Source organism: Polyergus mexicanus, unplaced genomic scaffold, assembly GCF_030449975.1.
Source record: "Polyergus mexicanus isolate NDT 795.1 unplaced genomic scaffold, iyPolMexi1.0 SCAF_24, whole genome shotgun sequence".
Taxonomy (NCBI): domain Eukaryota; kingdom Metazoa; phylum Arthropoda; class Insecta; order Hymenoptera; family Formicidae; genus Polyergus; species Polyergus mexicanus.
The window spans coordinates 1837808-1862991 of record NW_027223344.1 but is presented as its reverse complement, the minus strand read 5'-3'; the positions used below and the strand labels follow the sequence as shown (position 1 = coordinate 1862991).

Below are 25184 nucleotides of genomic sequence, written 5' to 3'. Positions count from 1 at the left end.
AATAATGTGATAAACAAAATAACTACATATTTTGTTTAATTATTAGAAAAAAAATATATTTTTAAAGAGAGAGAAAGAGGGGGGCGGGAATTATTGCTTGGCATTTATTATAGATAATTATTTAAATTTGCAACTACGGAGTCCTCATTATTTTAATATATATATAATATATACTATTTTATTTATTTCAATTAAACTCAACATTTTTGAGATTATCCAGACAGCACAAGGATGTCCTTAGGACGTCTAAAGGGCATCCAGGACATACATATAGGATATCCTCAGGATATCCCATTGTAATCCTCAGATCTCCTCTGGATGTCCTGAGGAAAAGTAAATGATAGCCATATATTAACCTCTGGAGAATCCAGGGAGATCCTGTGGAACGTCCAAAGGATTTTTATAGGATATGTCAGGGATATTTTTCGTATGTTTCAAGGAGCAAATTTTAAAATTTAAATATAAATTAAAATTATGTTTTGTTATTTATTGCCAATCTAATATTAAAAATAGTTCACCGTTCTTTAATATTTGAGGCTTTCGTGCTGTACATGAATATTTTAGGTTTGGCTCCCGGGTTTGAGTTGTGTAATATTTTCTAAACAATCCAATATCTGAATTCCCTATGTTGGGATTGCATCAGAAATTGAACTGATAGAAAATAATTACATTTGTAATTTCCTGTCAGTTGCTCTTTGCAAGCTTTATATAATTCTCATGACCAAATCTCAAATACGAGTTCGCGTGTCGCATAGCGGTAAACAAACGAACTAGCGGTTGAATACTATTGTTTGTAAAGTTTTTGGAATGTTGCGAACAGTAACATTTCTCATGAAATATTAAATAAATAATAATTTTGGATATATGAAAATGTGCGCATCAAATTCAATTATTAATATTAAACGAAATTAATATTAACAATTAATTGTACATGTATATGTCCTCTGGAAATCCAAAAGACATCCAATATAATAGACAGGGCAAATATATCCACTGGACATTTATAGGACATTAATACTTATTATAATACTTAAGATTTCTAAATTATATTAAATAGCCGACACAACTAAAAATAATTATGTATGCATATGAAATTTTTATAAATATATTTATAATAATATCTTAAAATATCCTACAAATGTCCTGAACCGTCCTGGACATATTCAGGATGATCCTGAGGATGTTTTGTACTGTCTGGGTATGTTGTGATCTTGTTTCTAAAACGAGATCACCATTCCCTTAATGTTAAAGTAATGATAAATATATATTTAATATGAATATTTTCATACAAATTTTTATTGAACCATTCCACTAAACAGTATTCCATTAAAGTAATCATATATATATATATATATATATATATATATATATATATATATATATCATTAATATAACAAAAATATATTTCTTACCAATAATTGTCCAAGAATTCTTCAAAACATTGGTTTTTGTTAAATTAGGTTAGTATGACATTTATTTTGTCTGTATTATGTTTTCCTTATATAACAATAATATTGTCATATAACTAATAAAAGACAGATTCAAGGCATTTTAAGACCTTTTCGTCCGAAAAGACACACAAAAAGAACAATCTAGAACCAGTTTAATAGTTTCCGCTAATGCAATTATCCATTTTATGGCATAAATAATTATATTATAATTATACGTAACACTAATAGTTGCAGTACCCAGACTTATCAAATCGGTTTTACGCTGATCATGAAAATGCAGATTACGAGTGTTTTCAACTAGATATTGCCGTGTAAACGTAAATCAGTGTCGAACGGGATCTCGATCTCACTACCACAAATGTAACGCTCACTCTATCACAATGTAAATATACCTAAGTAGCACGTCTTAATGATGTTTCTAAAATCATTATGACATTATTAATACGTCATTTGACGTCACCGTGCTGTCTGGATACGTGAGCCGAAGTTCCGTCTTATATCATTTAAAACAAACAGATATATCGCCTTTCTTCTACATCTACACAATATATTGCACAATCTTTATTACGCAATCCATAACAATCTTTAATAATTATTTTATGCAATATACTATCTTATTTTATTTAGAGTACTTACTAAACCGAGAAGCGTAGATGTGTTGCGCAAAGCCAGTGAAAGTAAAGCGTTTTTTACGCAGTACATGTATGTACCCAGCATGTACGTGCGTGTTCTCGGTTGGTACGTGCCCCTTCCATCACGGCACCACGGTGCTCTTGGTGCTGGTCGGCTCGAGTTTGTGGCATCACTGTTGTGTAGTGAAATTCCGTTCGACTACGGTGCCACGTATTTATAATATTTAATGGCACATAGTCACACGTAGTTTAGCATGGGCTAGTTAATAATACATTAGTAGTAAGTTCTCTAAGTAAAATAAGATAGTATATCGCATAAAATAATTATTAATGATTGTTATGGATTGCGTAATAAAGATATATCTTTACTTAAAGAACTTACTATTAACGTATTATTAACTAGCCCATGCTAAACTACGTGTGACTATGTGCCATTAAATATTATGTAAAATCTATAAATACGTGGTACCGTATTTATAGATTTTTCCATAGTCGAACGGAATTTCACTACACAACAGTGATTGATGCAACAAACTCGAGCTGGCCAGCACCAAGAGCACCGTAGTGCCGTGGTGGAAGGGGCACGTACCAACCGAGAACACGCACGTACATGCTGGGTACATACATGTACTGCGTAAAAAACGCTTTACTTTTACTAGCTTTGTGCAACACATCTACGCTTCTCGGTTTAGTAAGTACTCTAAATAAAATAAGATAGTATATTGCATAAAATAATTATTAAAGATTGTTATGGATTGCGTAATAAAGATTGTGCAATATATTGTGTAGATGTAGAAGAAAGACGATATATCTGTTTGTTTTAAATGATAATTTGTGTTTGAAAACAAAATTAAATCAATCTACATTATGAGTGTCGTAGGTAAGTACGATATTGCGTAAAATAGACCAGTAAGCAAAAGCAGCTTACGCGCACACTTTTACCATTCTTTCTAGAAAATGTACAGAAAAAAGATATCTTACATAATTTTACTGAAGGATGGCTTGGTTACAGTACCGAAACAATGGTTAACAGATGATAAGAAATACACATTTTGGCCATCTAATATGCATACAGCACAATGTATCAATTTGATTAAATCTTGTGCTGAAGTAAACGTACAATGGGAAAAATACGAGATAGAATTTATATATGGAACAGCAGGTTTGTATCTATTCTTAAATTATGTATACATTCATTAGACTTGCAATAATTTCAGTCGCTTGATTTTAATTATTGATTTAAATTTAAATTTTAATCATGCTTATTTTATGCTGAATCATTGACTTACATAAATATTATTTTAAAAATATCAGTTTTACAATTGTCTAAAAATAAATTATTTAGTATAGTAAATTCTTGTAATTATATTTCATGTTTTTACTTAATCAGTAATATTAAAATAATAGTACTTTAATATTGAAAAATTAATATTTATTATTTGAGTACAATAAAGAAATCTAATTTTGCAATAAATAATTAGAATATATTATATTTTAATGCTACAATTAGATAAAAGCCCGGGAAAAAAGTTCATTTAATCATATATATTTATATACAATTATATACAATTATAGATATATGACCATACATAATTACAATATATAATTGTATATAATTTTATATAATTATGTATGATTATATATGGAATATAATCACTTACCAGAAGCATTTTATGTAAGATCACATATTGTAATCTTACATCTAATGCTTCTGATAAATAATTATATATGATGATAATAATCAAAATAATTAAGATGACAATTGTCAATAAATATTATATACGTAAATGTATATGTATATAAGTATATAAGATTATATATGGGCATATTTTATATATATTTATATATGGACGTTTTTTTCGCCGGGAGTTTATCAAAAGAATCATGATTTTCATCAACTATAAATTTATTGAAGTACAAATAAATAATTTTCTTTGATCAAAAGAAACTTATAAAAGGGCTCGAGAAAAGGAAAAATTAGCAGAGAAAGTATCCGAAATTAATACTACTTCAGATGAAGAAGAAAACAAACGTAAAAGAAAATTACGGAGTAAGAAAATATTTACTAGTTCTGAATCTGAAAGTGATGATGTTTCTGTTGTTGCAAAATTGCCAAGGAAAAATAAATCTCTACCTCTACAATTAATGTATCCAAAACCGCCATCTTTAAAAGCTACATCTGTATCCAGTGTAATGAAAAATATGGATCATATTGAAAAAAATAAATCAGATTCCGATATTGAGAACGAAGAAGAGATTGGTAAATATCAGACATCAAACAATTCAGATCCTCTGAAAAATACAAATGATAACTCTTGTGAAAAAAATGTGGCACATAACACAAATCAAGAAGCTACGGGTAAAAATGTTTTCATGTTTGGAATATTATTATATAACAATAATTAAAATTTAGTTTTCATATGTAATTATAAATTTAAAAAAATAACATTATTTATCTTTTTTTTGCAGAAGACAAAAATTTCAAAACATTCGTTATTAAAAGTTTGGTAGATATTACTAATCGGATAAAGAGATGCGAGTTTTTATTGAAGAAAAAACAGAACAATTCTTCTGAGCAATTGGAAAATCAGATTTATGATACTGAGAACAATATTTTAGATGAAAAATTTCCCATGAAAAGTCTTGATGACGTAAGAAACATTGAACAGCAATTAAAACATGATGAGACATTTAAAAAACAAGTTGTAAGTACAGATGAAAATATTATTGAATAATTGTATTTTTTACTTGTCTAGAAAAGTTTAGACATTTTTTAAATTTTATAACATTTCTAGTTATTATTATTTAATTTGCCCTCTTTTTTTTGAAAATGTATATAGTATAATATCATTACAAATACCCATTATCAATATTAATTTTTTTTACAGAAATCGGAACTTTATTTCTGCTCACATAATACTATGAAAAAAACCGTTACGAAGATTATGAAAATATTGTTTACAGACGAAGTAGCTGCAAAATTCAGTTGGACTGGACAAAAAGAAAACAAACAGAAATTTGAAACATTGTTTTTATGGAAAATTATATTTGGTAAGTATAGATTTATAATTTATTTAAATATAAAATTTTATTCAAAATTTCGTTTATTTTTAAGTAGGGTTGCTAATATATTACAAAACATTTGTAATATTTATATAATTTTGATAATTATATCAATTTATTCAGTTTTTTAGTAAACTATCTTTAAGAAATTAATGAAATATTATTGGTTTAGATATATAATTAAATAATTGTATTATTTAATTTCTATCAATATTGAAAGATAAATATCCTTTAAAAATATATTAGTAAAGAATATATTTTAAATTCTAATAAAAATAATTTATTTTTATATTGTTTTATATAAAAGTAATCTTATGAAAAAAATTGATTAAAAAATCGATTTTTTTTATAATAAATTATAAATCATAAATAATATAAGATAATAAATGTATAATTTAATTTAATGAAACATGCTTATAAATATTATGTTTTTTGTAAAGTGAAGAAGGATAATGCCATTTTTAAAATTTTTGTAATTATTTTTTAATTATTAATAAAATAAAAATTATATTTTTGTATACAAATGTTAATACTGCTTTTTGAGATTTAAAGTAGTAAACATTTTTTGAAATATATTGTAAAATTATTAATAATAAGTGACACGTTTAAACTCTATTTTTTGCGTGGCACGAAATTTCATATATTCTATTTTTTGCGTGAACTTCATTTCACTTTAATAAAAAAAAAACATATTTACATTAATAATACCTAAATTTATTTTTTAATACGTTCTATGATTGTTTTAGGTGTTATAAGAAGTAAGTTCAAGGGTGTCAGTGAAGGGGATGTAAGCGCACCTCTTAAAATTTGGTTATCTCACGCACAGGACCGAATAAAAAACAAGAGACAAGAATGATTATTTTCTTAAAATAGAAGTTAATTTGGAACTTAATTTTATGCATTTACATTTTATATGATTTCTTTTTAAAGTTAAAATTTCTGTTTATAAGATACTTTATTTGTTTAATCTTAAAATTATAAAGAAAGGTTTTATTTAATGAAAATAATAAAATTTATAATTTTTTTCATTTTCTCATATATCACACTGATTAATATAGACAATATTTATAACCATTTGTAACATTAATAAAATTATCAAATTTAACATAGTTATGATATTCCCGATAAATTAAAATATTGTTATAATATTAAATAATATTACTTTTTTAATATTTATAGAATATGATTATAATATTAAAAATACTAATACTTTTTAAGTTTATATAATATTACAGTAACATTAAATAATATTATTTTTTCAATATTCATATAATATTATCAGGAGCTGACATATAACCATCTATTAATATTTCAGAAATATTATTTAATATTATATAATATTACTAGAATATTATATTTAATATTATATAATATTACTAGAATATTATATTTAATATTCTCAGAATACGCCTAGAATATTACTTAATATTAAATAATATCACGCGCTTATAGGGTATATGTTATTATTGAAACATTTTTTTATGCCTATAATATGCATATAAAATGTTATTTTTGCGATAGATAAAGCAAAAAGAATAAAATTTTTAATAAACTACATTTTTTATTTGATCAAACCATTATAGAAAATAAAATAATTATTTCCAAATAAAATAATTTGTGTGTGTGTGCGTGTGTGCGTGTGTGCGTGTGTGCGTGTGTGCGCGCGCGCGTATGTGTAGTATAATACTTTTATAATCTTTATTAATTATGTATGTGTCTTTTGTATGTGTTTATATACTGGGTGGCCCATTTTAATCCATCCAGTCGAATATCTCAAAAACCAAGCCCGGAAGAGAAAAATGTTTCAAACAAAAGTTGTGTGGCTTCAAGGGGGCCATAAGACGGTAACAATGATTTGACCTTGGAAAATCATTTGAAGGTCATGTGAAGGTCAACTTTAAAATCTTAAATGGAAACCCCTATTTTTTATTTAGCATTCTTGTAGCTGACATCGATAGCTTTCCAAAACACTATAATAAAGTATTTTTTTGTTAAATACTTTTTAGTTATTTTATATTTTAATCTGACATATTTTGATATAAAAAATTAAATATCTCGTAAAATATTTAGTTTTTGATAATCTTACCATAATACTTCTATGTACAGAATAATAAGACAAATTAATTAGTGCCAAAAAAAAAACAAATAATTGTTTTAAAAAATACATTGTAAATAATTTTCTTAAAAACAATTTTTTTTTATACTAATTGATTTGTCTCATTATTCTGTACATAAAAGTATTACGGTAAGATTATCAAAAACTAAATATTTTACAAGATATTTAATTTTTTATATCAAAATATGTCAGATTAAAATATAAAATAACTCAAAAAGTACTTAATAAAAAAATACTTTATTCTAGTGTTTTGGAAAGCTCTCGATGTCAGCTACAACAATACTAAATAAAAAATGGGGGTTTCTGTTTAAGATTTTAAAATTGACCTTCACATGACCTTCAAATGATTTTCCAAGGTCAAATAATTGTCACCATCTTATGGCCCCCTTGAAGCCACACAACTTTTGTTTGAAACATTTTTCTCTTTCGGGCTTGGTTTTTGAGATATTCAACTGGATGGATTAAAATGGGCCACCCAGTATATATGCACAATAAATTGTTTTGTATATAATGTAGAAAAAATGTGCAACAAAATTATTTCTTTCCTTTTTCTATTAGCTAAACAAAATCACAAGTGTATCAAGCATAAAAAATAATACTTTTAATTTTAAGAAGAAAAAAAGATCACATAAGTTAAGGCAAATGTGTACCATAAATATCGATGTTAAGATATGTTTCAATTGTACGCAGTGGCTGAGACCCATATTAAGTTAGCTCCCCTACCAACGCCAAATTAAGTCAAATATATCAAATAACTTAATGCTAATTATGTGCTAATTAGTTGCCGTAGTCCCAATTTTGTTGCTCAAACATGTTTAGCAGGAATTTACATTCAAAGTGGGGTGCGCTAGCTTGACATTAAGCCAGCCTCCCCCCCCCCCCCACCATAGTGAAAAAAATATATAGAATGCTCGAATCAAAAAATTAAATACACTAGAATTTGTTGCTATTTTGTTGCTCTAAAATAACATAAAAATATTTTTAAAAAAGTATATTATTTAATTAATACCACTATATGTATACTCAGTCTCGCCGCGCCGTGCCATCCACTTGCGCGAAGTAAAAGTAACTAAAAAAATTTGTTGCTCGCATATCTTTGGTATTGAAATAATCTGTGGACAATATACTATCGAAATATATAAGAAACTGAATTTGTTGCTCGTCTTAAAGTATTAAAAATCGATACTTTGTCTTCACGGACCCTATGTGATGCGCTCTTATATTATATAAATTAACCAGGGTTGGGAAAGTTACTTTATAAAAGTAACTCGTTACCGTTACCGTTATTTTTTCTAAAAAGTAACTCGTTACCGTTACTCGTTACCAATTTTAAAAAGTAACTCGTTACCGTTACAGTTACTAAAAAGTAACGAGTCGTTACAATTTCCGTTACTTTTTTACAATACAAACTAATAAATTATTTTGCATAAGAAAAACTTTTAAAAAATTGTAAGCAAGATTTCATTCAAGGTTTATTACAAAATAAATGATTAAATTTTATCGAAATTCTTTATTAATTTTTAATAAAATTTGTTGCTCCATAGTATCATCATTTAAATGCCCTCTTTGTGGTGTTAATACAGAGCCACCGATGCTAAACATTCTTTCTACAGATGCACTGCTTGGTAGAGCTGTATTATATTTAATAAAAAGTTTTTTAAGTTTTGGATAGTCGTTTAACATTTCTATATTACAATTATTTGATTTTAAAAACCGTTGCAATTCTTCTTGTTCAGATTCATTTTGCACCGTTTTTTGCTCAAAAATGAAAAAATCATCGTGATCGTGAGATTTTCCAGCTTTTGAAGAATTTTCAGTTGATCGGATTCCCAATAAATCCTCCAAGTAATTTTCAGCACGTTTTCTTTTTTCTCCGGTTAACCAGTTTAACTTAAATTTTGGATGTAAACATGCTGCTATTATTAATTCTTTTGTTTCAAATATTGTAAGAAATCTAAAATCAAATATAGTAAATTAAGCGACATTGTTTGTTTTATTGAAATTAATACTTTTGAATCAATAAAATAAAATAATATTTTTCAATTAAATCCTTATTTAAAATTAAATAACATATGTATTAATCAAATTAATAAGTTACTTTTTATTTAAACCTTGCTGAATAGTTTCAACTAATGAATGGCAATCTAATGTGATTGATCAACTTATGGCTCTTGCAGACCAGTGCGATGACGCGACGCGCGATATCCAATGAGAGCTTTATCTTTTCGGAAAAGCAGAGCTCTCATTTACTACCAGTTCTAAATACCTTGCAACGAAAATTAGAAAATCTCAATAAATCTGACCTTATAGATTGCCATTCATTAGTTGAAGCTATTCAGCAAGGTTTAAATAAAAGGTAACTTATTAATTTGATTAATACATATGTTATTTAATTTTGAATAAGGATTTAATTGAAAAATATTATTTTATTTTAAACTATTGATTCAAAAGTATTAATTTCAATAAAACAAACAATGTCGCTTAATTTACTATATTTGATTTTAGATTTCTTACAATATTTGAAACAAAAGAATTAATAATAGCAGCATGTTTACATCCAAAATTTAAGTTAAACTGGTTAACCGGAGAAAAAAGAAAACGTGCTGAAAATTACTTGGAGGATTTATTGGGAATACGATCAACTGAAAATTCTTCAAAAGCTGGAAAATCTGACGATCACGATGATTTTTTCATTTTTGAGCAAAAAACGGTGCAAAATAAATCCGAACAAGAAGAATTGCAACGGTTTTTAAAATCATATAATTGTAATATAGAAATGTTAAACGACTATCCAAAACTTAAAAAACTTTTTATTAAATATAATACAGCTCTACCAAGCGGTGCATCTGTAGAAAAAATGTTTAGCATCGGTGGCTCTGTATTAACACCACAAAGAGGGCATTTAAATGATGATACTATGGAGCAACAAATTTTATTAAAAATTAATAAAGAATTTCGATAAAATTTAATCATTTATTTTGTAATAAACCTTGAATGAAATCTTGCTTACAATTTCTTAAAAGTTTTTCTTATGCAAAATAATTTATTAGTTTGTATTGTAAAAAAGTAACGGAAATTGTAACGACTCATTACTTTTTAGTAACTGTAACGGTAACGAGTTACTTTTTAAAATTAATAACGGGTAACGGTAACGAGTTACTTTTTAGAAAAAATAACGGTAACGGTAACGAGTTACTTTTATAAAGTGACTTTCCCAACCCTGATACATATATGCAAAACTGTTTGAAATTAACAAAAATGAAATTTCGAGATATAGAACGATAAAAGATGATCATGTATATCCTGTAAAGAGCAACAAATTCAGTCTCTTATATATCTCGATAGTGTATTGTCCACAGATTATTTTAATACCAAAAACATGCGAGCAACAAATTCTTTTAGTTAACTTATATATTAGAAACGCTCGTCATATAGGGTCCGCGGCGACGAAGTATCGATGTTTAATACTTTAAAACGAGCAACAAATTCAGTTTCTTATATATTTCAATAGTATATTGTCCATAGATTATTTTAATACCAAAAACGTGCGAGCAACAAATTCTTTTAGTTAATTTATATAATATAAGAGCGCATCATATAGGGTCCGTGAAGACAAAGTATCGAGTTTCAATACTTTAAGACGAGCAACAAATTGAGTTTCTTATATATTTCGATAGTATATTGTCCACAGATTATTTTAATATCAAAAATATGCGAGCAACAAATTTTTTTAGTTACTTTTACTTCGCGCAAGTGAATGGCACGGCGTGGCGAGACTGAGTATATAGTGGTATTAATTAAATAATATACTTTTTTTAAAATATTTTTGTGTTATTTTAGAGCAACAAAATAGCAACAAATTCTGGTGTATTTAATTTTTTGATTCGAGCATTCTATATATTTTTTTCACTATGGGGGGGGGGGGGTTGGCTTAATATCAAGCTAGCGCCCCTCACTTTGAATGTAAATTCCTGCTAAGCATGTTTGAGCAACAAAATTCGGACTACGGCAACTAATTAGCACATAATTAGCACTAAATTATTTGATATATTTGACTTAATTTGGCGTTGGGGGGGCTAACTTAATATGGGTCTCAGCCACTGCGTACAATTGAAACATATCTTAACATCGATATTTATGGTACACATTTGCCTTAACTTATGCGATCTTTTTTTCTTCTTAAAATAAAAAGTATTATTTTTTATACTTGATACACTTGTGATTTTGTTTAGCTAATAGAAAAAGGAAAGAAATAATTTTGTTGCACATTTTTTCTACAATTTATATACAAAACAATTTATTGTGCATATATATATAAACACATATAAAAGACACATACACAATTAATAAAAATTATAAAAGTATTATACTACACACACACGCGCGCGCACACACGCACACACGCACATACACACACACACACACACAGATTATTTGGAAATGATTATTTTATTTTCTATAATGGTTTGATCAAATAAAAAATGTAGTTTATTAAAAATTTTATTCTTTTTGCTTTATCTATCGCAAAAATAACATTTTATATGCATATTATATGCATAAAAAAATGTTTCAATAATAACATATATGTATAACGTGCGCATAGTATATATGTTAAAACGAAAAATATTGCGTGAAACTAAAATAAAACGAAATTTATTAATTAATTCGTATACGCTTAATGTATTTCTTATCTATCATTTATGGATGTAGAATGTGTGGACCATAGTCAAAAAGTGGATGTATTAGCATAGACATGAACCAAAATGACCGACAGTATCGAAAAGTGGATGTATATTAGCACGGACATGAACCAAATGACCAACAGTACCGAAAAGTGGATGTGGGTAAGTGTTTCCAATTCCTAAAAGTGGATGCACGGCGCTGCTCTACGGCCTAGAAAAAGCGTCCCACGAAAATCACCGGCATTGCCTCTCTCAGGCTTCTCTCTGGCGTCGCAATGACCAAATATATTATGCCAGCCAATCACGAAAAGGCTGGTTGGGTTGGCGGTTGGCGGTTGGAGCCTTTCTCTCCTGGAGGCTCTCTAAGGCTGCGGTCGGAAAGACGCTAGAAATACTTTGAAGCGTTTAATTGACCAATCAGGGCAAAGAGAGTAAAGATTTCTTTATTCTAATTGGTTACTGCAATGCTTCGAAGCATCTCTAGTGTCTTCTCGACCGCAGCCTAAGTATACCTATATTCAAGGCCCATTGATCATTGATGTACTTCTAAAGTGGGGAGCACACACTTTTGCATTAGCGCATAATCATAAGCATAAGGAATTTGATCGGTCCTTTTCCTTATGCATAAGGAAATTGATTGGTCCATTTTCTTACACATTAGGAAATTGACCAATCAATTTCCTTATGCTTATGATTATGCGCTTATGCAAAAAGTGTGTGCTCTCCGCTTAAGTTCCGTTACGGCCTTTGAGTATGGACGTGTTCTGACACGTTACGCGTGTGTTCTTTGTTTTGACATTATTTTTTTTTGACCTTCTCCTCTTCTAAGAGGATACTTATTATTATTATTATTTCCATAAGAAACAATGGTGTATGGGCGAATCTAATGCCCAAACAGCCATAGAAGAAGAAGAAGATTGATGTACTTCTATGTACCCCCTTACTTCAGGGAACAAATCTTTGACGCGTAGTGTACACGTGCACTTAACCTCTAAGTATTTCTTGAAACGTTTTCAAAAAGAGCGTAATAAAAAACCTGGTGATCATTTTTATATTTGTCAAATATGCCTGCTCTATGCGAAGACATTATCGAAGACATCGAAGATTTAATCGCGTCGCAAGACATAATGCCTAAAGGAAGATATAGCTCGAGGAAACATATTACGATACGACCGAAACGAAGAAAGCAAGCGCAGGAGGAAGTTTCACAGCCGCCTATCTTGTCAAGTGTAATACCCGGCACGCAGACCATCTACGTGAAAACATGGGGTTGTACGCACAATAATTCGGACACTGAATATATGGCCGGACAGCTGGCATTGTATGGTTACAATTTGTCTGACGATAAGCTAAAAGCAGACTTGTGGCTTCTGAATTCGTGCACCGTCAAGAATCCTGCGGAGGATCAGTTTAGGAATGAAATTGAACATGGCAAGAAGATGGCTAAGCACATTGTAGTTGCTGGGTATGTTGTCACATGAAAGTATGATGAGCAAGAATTTAATTTTTGAAAAATTTTAGATAAAAGAAAAATATAGGTGGATATTCCACAGATATTTTACTTAAGAGAGTTAAACTAAAAAATCTTTTAGATATTTATTTTTCTTTAGATATATTTTTTTAAACAATTGTGCAGAAATGTGTAATGGCAAAATATTAGTATTAATTTAATAATATATTAGAATAAATAACATTATCTCGTTAAATATGATCTGATATTTTTACTTAATTGCAAATTAATATATAACATTTTAGACAGTTTCTATTTTTTGATTTTAAGAATTTTACAAAACTATACATGAATACATATATGCATCAATAGTAATCAATTTAATAATATAGCAAGTATAGAGGACGTAGCATCTAAAACAGACCACCTGAATAAATCGGTTGCTTTTGGCAATAGAAAAAAATGCATCAGATCAATTTTCAAAGGGGACATAATCAGATGTCAATAGCTTTTTTGTATGTGCAAAATTGGTCTAATGTATTTTTTTCTATCGCCAAAAGCAACCGTGTTATTCAGGTGGCCTGTTTTAGATGTCTCATCTTGTATAAATATCGAAAAGTATTGCTCAACATCAGATTCCTAATAGAAATTTATATTTACAATTTTAATTTGTATTCAGTTTTAAACATATAATTTTATTTATCTTTTACAGATGTGTACCACAAGGTGCTCCTAAATCTTCCTTCCTACAAGGATTGAGTATAATCGGAGTACAACAGATTGACCGAGTAGTGGAAGTTGTGGAGGAAACCTTAAAAGGAAATACAGTGAGATTTTTACATCAGAAAAAGAATTCTGGTAAGAAGTTGGGTGGCGCTTCGCTGAGTCTTCCAAAAGTGCGACGTAACCCACTTATCGAGATCATAGCTATCAATACAGGTTGCTTGAATCAATGTACCTACTGTAAAACAAAACACGCGCGAGGAGAATTAGGCAGTTATCATCCAGAAGAAATAGTTGAACGAACTAAACAGGCCTTTGAAGAGGGCGTGTGCGAGTTGTGGCTCACGTCGGAAGACACAGGTGCCTATGGTAAAGACATAGGTTCCAGTTTACCGGAACTGTTATGGAAATTGATAGATGTCATCCCGGAAGGTTGTATGATACGTGTAGGCATGACCAATCCACCATACATCCTCGAGTATCTGGACGAGATGGCCAAAATCTTGCGACATCCCAAAGTCTACAGTTTTCTGCACATTCCGGTGCAATCTGGCAGCGATCAGGTGCTAGCCGATATGAAACGGGAGTACACATGCGCAGATTTCGAGCACTCGGTGAATTTCCTGAGCGATCGAGTGCCAGGTCTAACCATCGCCACGGATATTATTTGCGGCTTTCCCACTGAAACAGAAGCGGATTTCGAACAGACGATGACACTCTGCCAAAAATATAAGTTTCCGAGCCTCTTCATCAATCAGTTCTTCTCTCGGCCCGGCACACCCGCTGCTAGGATGCCAAAGGTGCCCGCACAAGAGGTGAAGACCAGGACTAGAAGATTATCGGAATTTTTCCAATCGTACGAACCGTACCAACATAAAGTGGGACTGTTGCAGAAAGTGCTAGTGACAGAGGTGTCACACGATAAACAGCATTACGTAGGTCATAACAAATTCTACGAACAGGTGTTGATTCCTATGAAGGAGAAGTATATGGGAAAAATGGTTGACGTGAAAATTATAGAAGCGACAAAGTTTTCCATGAAAGGGGAACCAATTAGCGAAGGCGCATTCCCGGCACTAAAATCTTCTCTATCGCGAGAAATAGTCCTCCATAGAGCACTAGAAAAGACAAAGCCGTCGAAATATGGAATAGCAACGATTACGGCAATTTTTTTTGCTGTAATAGTTAGGATATTATGGAAATTTTTAACTTAAATATATGATAATATATGAAATATAAATAAATATATAACTTATTCTGATATTATGCATAAATAGAGATTATATATACTGAATACATTATACACAATGTGAAATAAATGTGGAATTTTATGTCCGAATAGACATTTTCGAAAATATTTATTTAATGTAGATATAAATCTTATAATCATCTTTGGGTAATGAAAAGACACGAGTTTATACTGAAAATATTATATTTAATCGACAATACAGGAACCTACCCTGAAAGGGGCTTACAATATTCAATTAATTTAATGTAGACTCACTATAATAATTCTTGGACACCTCTCTAAATATATATTTTCTAGAATCATATCTAGCACGCAAAAAGATTCGGAATTCTTCAAATTTAAGATATATAATAATAATATGCAGGAAAGATTGAGCATTTTTGCATGTTTGATAACATAACTTCGAGCAAGTATATTATAAAACTCTATATACTAACTATTAAAATATGTTCATTCTTATAAAAATATCGAGATTTTTCTTATTGCTTATCAATGACGCATTTTATTTGGTATCACTTTCTCCTTACTAAACAATTTCTTTTCTTTTTTTTTTTAATATAGCTTAATCTAATAAACGCATTGGATTATTGCCAAAATAATTTTTGAGTATTAAAGATAAAAAAAAAATATTTAACTTCTTATTGCATTAACTTGTGCAAGTTGTAATCATGGATTAATATCAAAACAATCGGATTTTTCTTATATAAAAATGCTATAATAATACTTTTTAGTGACACAGACAATCTTGCAAAGCGATAAATTCAGTATATTATAAGTTAAAAAGTATATTATTGTTTAAGTTTAAAATATGACATATAAAATAAAACGGGGCAATATAATATTTGAGTTTTCGAATTAAAATATCAAATAACGAGTTTGATTCAAAGGAGTAATGATATAAAATATTGGAAATAAATAATTTAAAAGATTTTAATGAGTATCTTTGTGCGCGTGTGTGAATCGTGCGTAATCACATGTAAATCATAATATTATTAATAAAATTTTCTCATTCGGATTATTTCGTGATCAATATTTTCCAATATCGGAGACACACAAATGTTTCTACATCTATTTTTTTAGAGAGCATAAAGAGAGCATTAATGAAGCAAATTTATTTGACATTAGCAAAGCAATTGATAAGATTTTTGTTGCTTGTTTTACTATATTATAAATGATAATTTTACTGAAACAATGTTAGCCTAAAATATTTATCTTACATTAATCTTTTCTTTTCGAAGCACATCCATGAAACGAGATATCTATGAAATATCATTTGAATTATATAATATAATAATCGTATTTTTTTATATTGTTTTAAGAATGTAGCGTAAATAAAATATCGATCACGAGACTTTGCGCTCTCGGTACTGACACGAAATATATTACTATTACTCGATTGCTCGATTATTTACATACAGTCTTTTTTTCGTATATGCACCGGTACAGAAACAACAATACAAATAAGATAAACTAGCACTTATTTAAAAGATAAGAAAAAATGTAGAGAGACTTAATTAAAAAGGAAAATTAAAAAAAGAAAAATATACAAACAAAAGAAAACGAAAATAGAATATGGCACCCCATTAAGGGCTTTACTCGAGGATGAAAGATGCTGAAACGCGCTCGATCTTTCTTTCTCTCATAATTATATCAGTTTTTAAAATATGGCAATTCTTATGGCGCAGGGGAGGAGGGAGAAAGGAAACTTAATCATGGCACAAATGGTATAATTCTTTGTACCGGCTATTTGACGTCAGGAAATACGGAGCAAAGAGAGGAGTGTTTTTTTCTCTTATAAACATTAAATTCCTCGTTTCCGCATAAAATCTTCAATTAGCTTATTCAATAATTTAAGATGAGAATATTAGAATGTTTCAACCATATTTGTGGAATGATAATTCTTTTGTCGATTATATGATTGTCATCATCGAGTGCGCTCCATCTTTTCCGATGAAAGATCTTTTCTTATTTATTTTCTGTTCTAACACTAATACTTTCGCATCCTTGCACTTAGCCTTCTGTTTCTCCTACTGCTGTGCAATTTTGATAATACTTCTCCAACGATCAGGTGCAGATAAATATAGGTTGCATCAGAGAGAGAAGAATGTGTGGATATTTGCAAATTATACATCTATGTAATTAAGAATTGAAGAGACAAATTTATAATAGAGGATACCGAGAATAATACGCTACAAAATTTAGAAAATTAGTTTTAAGAAAAATATATAATTTCTTAAGCTAATTGTTTCATTTGTCGCTATGAGCATTCTATATGTCACGAAAGACAACAGTGCACTGAACATATTTCTTGGGCTGCGTTCCGATATTCACTGCCAATACAGGAATTCTACAGTTTACATATGTCATAGATTTTCACTATTGGCAATGAATATCAGAACGCAGCCTTGGAATCATCTCTCAAATAATTATCGATTTTATCATAATCCGTCCTATTCTTTTATGGATTCATTAAAATAGTTCGACCGTGGAGTAGAGTCAAATAAGGAACGAAATATCCTTTTCGCTTCAAAAATTGGGAACTTTGAAATCTCGTACGTTCCTAACGTCTCGTGAAAGATGTTAGATGAATGAGAATCACGTCCCGATGGACGTTGAATTCGCGCGCCACGATCGTCCCGGCAGTTACCGTGTTTTACAGGATGATTCCGCGTGCGCGTGATAGAGAGAGAGAATGAGAGAAGAATGGTTTCTGCGGACGGACTTCGGCCGCAAGAAACGCGCGCGGAACCGCGATCGACTTTCCTCGATTTCATTATGGAACAGAGAGCGCTGGGTAAAAAGCGCAATATCCAGGCGGTGCAAAGTGTTTCGCCGGTCCCTCTTACAGGGTTTTACGACCGTTGCTTTTATGGTTTCTCAATTCTCTCTTCCCTTCTTGCATTCTCGTTCTCTTCCTTTTTCCATTCTTCGCAGGTAACTTCCTTTAACTGCTAATTCCTTGTTTTCTCGTCCCTTTTATTTATCTCTCTCTCTCTCTCTCTCTCTCTCGCTCGTTCCCTGCACGTCTCTTTGCGGAATCCAGAGTAAAGTTTGTTCCGCAGATCGAGGAAGAAGAGGAGGACTGGAGGATGATTCGGTTACTCCGCTATCATCATTCCAGAGATTTAGATCATAGTTCGATTATTAGTCTATATAGTGTCAATGGATGAGGCAAATTAGGATGTTCTCTAATTTTATAGCGCTTAAAAATCATGTATAAGCGGAATTTACGACAACGAAATGCGCTTGTGCGTGCCACCTCAGATAAAATATTACAGAAAGGCACTTTCTCTGCAAAGATTTATTGATGAATCATACGGGTGATGCAACCAAATTCATCTCGATGCGCAGATTACGTCGTCATTGTGCCAGTTCCTGTTCGATCATTGGGCTAACAAGAAGTATTAATCGCTTAAATATTAATTTACGTTTAATTGTATCTGTATAAAATTACTTTTGATTCTCGACGTCTACAATATACCACATTTCGTCTATAATATACATTTCCCTCTCGGTATAGAGTCGATGCGACTCTGTAACTGGACTAGTTTTTCTCTCCCCCGATCAAGGTGTAAAATTCGAGGATGTCGTTTTATAATCGCCGCAGATTCCGCTTGCTCTGCCTCGAACCGACGATGAGACGTTTATTGTTACGTTTCGTCGGGGTAGCCAATAAAGGCGTTTTGCACGGGCCCGTATGCGGCTTCGACGAGCAGGAGATGCAGAATTCGATGGAGCAGCCTTGCCTCGAGCAGGTTCCCACGTTCTTCTCGCTGTCCACGTGGCAGGGAAATCTGCATCTCGGACATGGTAGAAGATATTCGCCACTTGCGAGCGTACGACTAGCCTGAAATGAGAGAGAAACTTCAGGTTAAAAGAAAAATAAAGTAAAAGATTGGTGAATAAAATAATATATAGTTGTATTATATAATAAGCACGGTATATAGAACATAATATAATTAATAATTTTTAATATAAAAATTCTCGATTAATATATATTTTTTTTTAATCTTGAAACCTGTAAATTTTGTAATATTTTTCCAAATATACTGTATGTATGTGTATAAAATTTTAAGAAAAGCGAACAACAGATAATTTCTTGAAAATTTAATGTTTTGTATATACAGAGTGTCCGGCGTCAATCGCATCACCGGTCGTGTGCAGGTAAAGCAGATGAAATCGAGAAGAAAAGTCCTTTACCATTTTTTTCTATAACACTTAAAAAAGGAATTATTATTGAATAAAATCTGGTCAATCAGCGCCGACTTTTTGGTGAGCCGCGCGCCTGGTAGTTGCGGCGGCACACACTTCACGGCGCGGGGCTCACTGATGCGCCCGGCTAAAGGCTGGCGCTGATTGGCCAAACTTTATTCAATAATAACTCTTTTATTAAGTGTTATAGAAAAAAAATGATACAGGACTTTTCTGTTCAGTTTTACCTGCTCTACCTGCACACAACCAGTGATGCGATTGACGTCGGATACCCTATATATACATATACAGAGTGTCCGGTAAAGATTGTGCCAACGCTCGTGAGTGGGTAGACAGAGCACAGTAAACTGAACAGAAAAGTCCTATAACATTTTTTTGTATAACGCTTAATAAAGGAGATATTATTGAGTAAAGTCTGGCCAATCAGCGCCGATTTTTAGTCGGACGCACGTCGGTGAGTCGCGCGCTGTGAAGTGTACAACCACGCACACTGTCAGGCGCGCGGTTCACCGACGTGCGCCCGACTAAAAATCGGCGCTGATTGGCCAGACTTTACTCAATAATAACTTTTTTATTAAGTGTTATAGAAAAAAAATGGTAAAGGACTTTTCTTCTCGATTTCATCTGCTCTACCTGCACATGACCGGTGATGCGATTGACGCCGGATACCCTGTACGCACACGTGCGCGCGCTCACGCACGCGCGCGCGCACATACATGCATACATACATACATACATATATATATATATATATATATATATATATATATATATATATATATCTTTTCTTTTATTATATATATATATATTATATTACACATTTTTCAAGAAATACACTTTTCACTTATATTTTTTCTTAAGCTATTCTTATATCAATCATAATCCGACTAAATTCTATTTATTTCTTACAATATGTGACAATAATAATAATAATTCACAAATTAATAATTTTAATCACGAATAAGATAGAAATCATTAAATTTTTTTAGCCGTATTTCGATATACGTATCTACAGAGTAAAGATATATTATATATATCGATATAAATCGATGATAGATAAAGTAGAATCTGATATACATGTATTAAATGTATTTTTTACATTACCCTACGATGCTGATGTAGAAATGTTAAGAATTTATCCGAATATGTTTCTTCCAAAAAAGGCATTTGTCGAAAAAATATTGTAATATTTCTAAGTAGCGCTTACTTATTGCATTTTTTAATATCAGTGATATATAGTAAATCTTAATTTTTATATGTGAATTTAACGATTTAAATGTCCTTTAATCTAAAATGACAGAAAAGCTTATAATCTAAGATCGTTGACTAAAATCTTCTGTAGAAAGTCACGCTATATTATAATTAATGAGATTAGCTGCATCAATGTGTACCTGCTCATCAATAGATGACTTATTATGTCAATGCGAAGCAAAAGATGTATTGACGCATGCATCAACACACGATATGACGTTTAAATAAGACATAACGATTAAAATGAAGAAGCACGAAATGTAAAAAGCGAATCTCTAACATTAATTTTTCATACGAAATCTTTTTTCTCGATTTGTATATTTTAGAAACTTAAATTAATTTTCCAAAAATTATAAATGCTTTGTAAATTAGAATAAATATACAGAAAGCGGGGAAAATCAAAGTACAAACATGGAAGAGGATAAATTTTCATAGATATAAAAATAAATCAAAAATCTAGAATAAAGATTTCGTTTTCGATGTTAAGAATTGAAAAATTAATAATATATTAAATCGATGATTTTTCTCATATTCTATATGTATAAATAATACATCAAACATAAATAATATTCTAGTTTTTTAGTAAATTAATAAAGATTCTTTTTCATAAAGTTGTGATAAGAAAAATATTATCTTCCTTATAAATTTATTTTATACTTTATAAGTTTATTCTACAAATTACTTAACTACAATAAACTTAATATAATTTTTTATAATATCTCTTATCTTTCATATTTCTATTCATTAAGAGTATATACAGATATTAAATATATATAGATTTTTAAAGTTGCACATTTTATTGCTAGTATAATTATTGCTCAAGAATAAATATATATATGTATACGCGGGATGTGTCATTGACAGTATACATAAAGTACAATTATATAAAGTTGACAAACTGGCAACATGATTGTCCGGCGGCAGTCGATACTTTTGAAGCCTTTCTTAGAACTTTGATAAGCAGGTCTATCATATAACCTTCAGGCTGAAGATTTGCATGAAGGTAGATAATGTGAGAGAAACGCAAGCGTGCATTTCTTTCTCTTGTCAGTTCATTGACGTTATAGTGCGTCAACTTGTAATTTTAATAAGAAAAAAACGCGCAATTGTAGAATTAATAGATATTAAGGAACATAAAGATAACACATAGCAGAAAGAAGAAATTATATAAAATTATAATCACAACGTTTGCTGATAATATTCAAGTTTATAGCATTAAAACTTAGTAATAATAAATAAAATTTTGACTTTTTAAATTGGAACAATATAAATAAAAATATTGTCAATTATTATGTGAGAAAAAAAGTAAGAGAAAAAAGAGAGTTAGTGCATTATTCTTAAATAATTGTCATGTTATTTATTTTGTATTTTTGCAAATGTCTCATTACGCATCGCTAATAAGTAAATATAACTATCGTACGTAAAAAAATCCATGCAGCATTGAATACAAGCTTCGATTTTTTTTACTGTTATAAAAATATATATTTCTTATACTTTATAAAAAGATAACTGAGAGAAAAATTTACAACATTGCTGTTTTGAAATTGAAATGGCTGAATTTGTACTAATTTGTACCACCCAAATAAACTCAATATATTTAGCCCTTATGCTTAAAATAACCCCCAATTGAATTTAGCGCTGTTAAGCTCAAGAGTAAAGTACTCTTTCCAATCAGCAGAATCAATCGCTACTTATACACTCGACGCGGCATAATTTGTACCGCCAAAATGTAAAGTTTCAAATTTTGTACCCCCGCCGTTCCTTCGAAAACTACCCCCGACCTCTATCCGTCTCAAGAGTAAAGTACCTTTCTCCACGAGTAGAATCAATCGTAGCGATTGATGGGCGAGTGAAAGGTACTTTATTCTTGAGACGGATAGGGGTCGAGGGTAGTTTTCGAAGGAACGGCGGGGGTACAAAATCTGAAACTTTAGATTTTGATGGTACAAATTATGTCGCGTTGTGTGTACATGTAGCGATTGTTTCTGATCGTGATGAAAAGTACTTTATTCTTGAGACTGAGAGGGATCGGGGATAGTTTTCGAAGGAACGGCGGGGGTACAAAATTTAAAATTTCATATTTTAGCGGTACAAATTATGCCGCGTCGAGTGTATAAGATAGCGATTCTGCTGATTGAAAAGAATACTTTACTCTTGAGCTTAATAGGGCTACATTCAATTGGGGGTTGTTTTAAACATAAGGGCTAAATATATTGAGTTTATTTGGGTAATACAAATTAGTACAAATTCAGCTCTTTCAATTTCTGGTCTTATTTTTATCTTTTCGTTTTATTTTGGTTTGGTCCTGCTAGCTTAATTTGATAGTAGCCGTGCTACGGTTTTTTTGGAAATGGCACAAGGTACAAAATTATTATTAGTGGTACAAATTAGTACAAAATGGGTACTAAATAATCTGATAGGTCTAGTTTGATTCTGCTGATTTGGTCCTGCTAGCTTAATAGAGGTAACAGAAAATCCTTTAGAGATTTGCTCGTTTTTGCTCCATTTTGGAGAAAATCGCAAAAACAAAAAAAAACAGTTTTCATTTTTTTACTTATTTATTTACATTTTATTTATGTTATCATCTATTTAATGCAGATATTGTTCAAAATATTGCCCTCTTGCAGCAATGCAAGTATTACATCTAGCACTGACCTCATTAATTGCAGCTAAACATTGTTCTAGTGATATTTGGTGCACTGCATCTATGATTCGGTCTCTTAATTGCTCTCTTGAATTGATTGGCACCGTAAAGAATAATATCAAGTGTTTACATATGCAAGGAACCTTGAAGCAGAAAGTTTATTCGGTGCCAATCAACTCAAGAGAGCAACTGACAATGAGAGATTGAATTTTTGCGATTTTCTCTAAAATGGAGCAAAAACGAGCAAATCTCTAAAGGACTTCTTGTCTTAGTTTTTCGGTCCCCTACATGCTCTTGAAGTTTTGTCATTTAAATTGGGGACATGCTGTATACATATTGTATATTGACACTGCAGAAAATATTTTTAGCTGTTACATATTTTTTAAATAGAAATTGTGTTTTATAGAAATTTCATGGATTGTATTTTAAAGATATCAGAGTAATAGAGTTAAAGAAACACCGAAATACACAATATAATGTATCAGCTGTTTCAAAAAACACATAAATGCTAGGGAAATGCGAGGAAATTCTAAATCAACAAAGATATGTAAGAAAAACGGGTTCTCTCCGTTTACTGAATGAAGTGCCGCTTACTATATAATTAAACATACAATTACAGCAAATCTTTTTAATGTTCGCGACAGTAGCGACGATATCGAAACGAATATTGATTAGCATAAAATTTAGCATAAAACCATCTTTTTCTAGTGTGATCAGTGCGCATATATATATGTGTGTATTAGTTTTTTAAATAAAATCAGATCATCTTTACGTATCTAATTAATTTGTTTACCGTTTGAATTTCATTACTATAGGCGCATAATATATGTCATAATTTAACAAAAAATGAACACTGAACATATTACATAGTTTTAACAATGTAACTGACGATATTATAAAAAATTTAATAATTGCTTGACTTTAATAGTAGTAATCGATGTTTGCAATTTTAATTTACAAAGATGGAGAAAATTTTTGAATAAATTTATTTTAAACGGACGCAATTAAATTCGAAATAGGAAAAGAAATATTTTCTATCGTGTTTTCCCTCGTCGAATCTGTAAATGCGGTGATGCTTGGGATTCAGATGAGACCCTAAACACACATTGTAGAAACTGGCTTGAGGCACATCACACAATCCCCACGCCATCTCGACTTTTCCAAGAACTATTACTACAACACCATTGCCTTCGAGAAAAGCTATAGTGTGTGACATCATTTTAATATTAATATAACCTTAAATTCAAGAGGAAGAGGGGAGAGGAGATCGACTAAAAGAGTATAGAACGATTGGAAACTAATTGTGAATTGTCTTATCTACAATATAATGTATTTTTCCACAATTCTATAAACAATGTAGCACAAGCACAAAATGATAATATATATATATATATATGTATATCTGAAAGATTCTTTTCTTACATATTGTGCAATAAATTTATACGAATAATTAATTTCAATGATTAAATTTTGTAATGATTAATGTAGAACTTGTAATAATAGTAATATCCCGTAAATAAAACAACTGATGTTATTTTTTTTATTTGATAAACACAAAAAATAAATTTAAATTTAAATAATAAATTTAAAAAAATATATCAAGTATCAATGTATAAGAGAAAGCGTAAGTATGTGCAGAAATAATATATTTTTTTCATTTTGAAGCCACAACATTGTGTATTGGTGGCTCTCGCCTCAACATATCAATATC

At 30.3% G+C, this 25184-nt stretch overlaps 3 protein-coding genes and 1 long non-coding RNA gene across 5 annotated transcripts in view; 3 read left to right on the top strand and 1 right to left on the bottom strand.

The window, feature by feature from the left end:
- The first annotated feature begins 2617 nt into the window (after positions 1 to 2617).
- Positions 2618 to 4358, top strand: LOC138943021 (uncharacterized). Its single transcript, XR_011448408.1, has 3 exons — positions 2618 to 2774; positions 3096 to 3245; positions 4029 to 4358. It is a non-coding gene; the product is annotated as an uncharacterized lncRNA (long non-coding RNA).
- A 45-nt stretch (positions 4359 to 4403) lies between these two features.
- On the top strand, positions 4404 to 6198 carry LOC138943006 (uncharacterized). The gene is made up of 4 exons (XM_070313523.1): positions 4404 to 4442; positions 4553 to 4788; positions 4972 to 5134; positions 5893 to 6198. The coding sequence occupies exons 2-4, from the start codon at positions 4717 to 4719 to the stop codon at positions 6000 to 6002; spliced, it is 345 nt and encodes a 114-aa protein (XP_070169624.1). The 5' UTR covers positions 4404 to 4442; positions 4553 to 4716; the 3' UTR covers positions 6003 to 6198.
- A 6463-nt stretch (positions 6199 to 12661) lies between these two features.
- Positions 12662 to 15470, top strand: LOC138942895 (threonylcarbamoyladenosine tRNA methylthiotransferase). Of its 2 annotated transcripts, XM_070313366.1 has the most exons (3): positions 12662 to 12722; positions 12806 to 13409; positions 14107 to 15470. In XM_070313366.1, the coding sequence occupies exons 2-3, from the start codon at positions 13009 to 13011 to the stop codon at positions 15329 to 15331; spliced, it is 1626 nt and encodes a 541-aa protein (XP_070169467.1). In that variant the 5' UTR covers positions 12662 to 12722; positions 12806 to 13008; the 3' UTR covers positions 15332 to 15470. The 2 variants fall into 2 exon arrangements, with proteins under 2 accessions (XP_070169467.1, XP_070169466.1); XM_070313365.1 differs by having other exon boundaries at positions 12704 to 13409.
- A 567-nt stretch (positions 15471 to 16037) lies between these two features.
- LOC138942909 (uncharacterized) overlaps positions 16038 to 25184 on the bottom strand; it is a 57854-nt gene continuing 48707 nt past the window's right edge. The window contains exon 2 of the mRNA XM_070313382.1: positions 16038 to 19213. Within this exon, the coding sequence (XP_070169483.1) occupies positions 18959 to 19213 (255 nt within the window). The 3' untranslated portion in view covers positions 16038 to 18958. The remainder of the gene's footprint in view (positions 19214 to 25184) is intronic.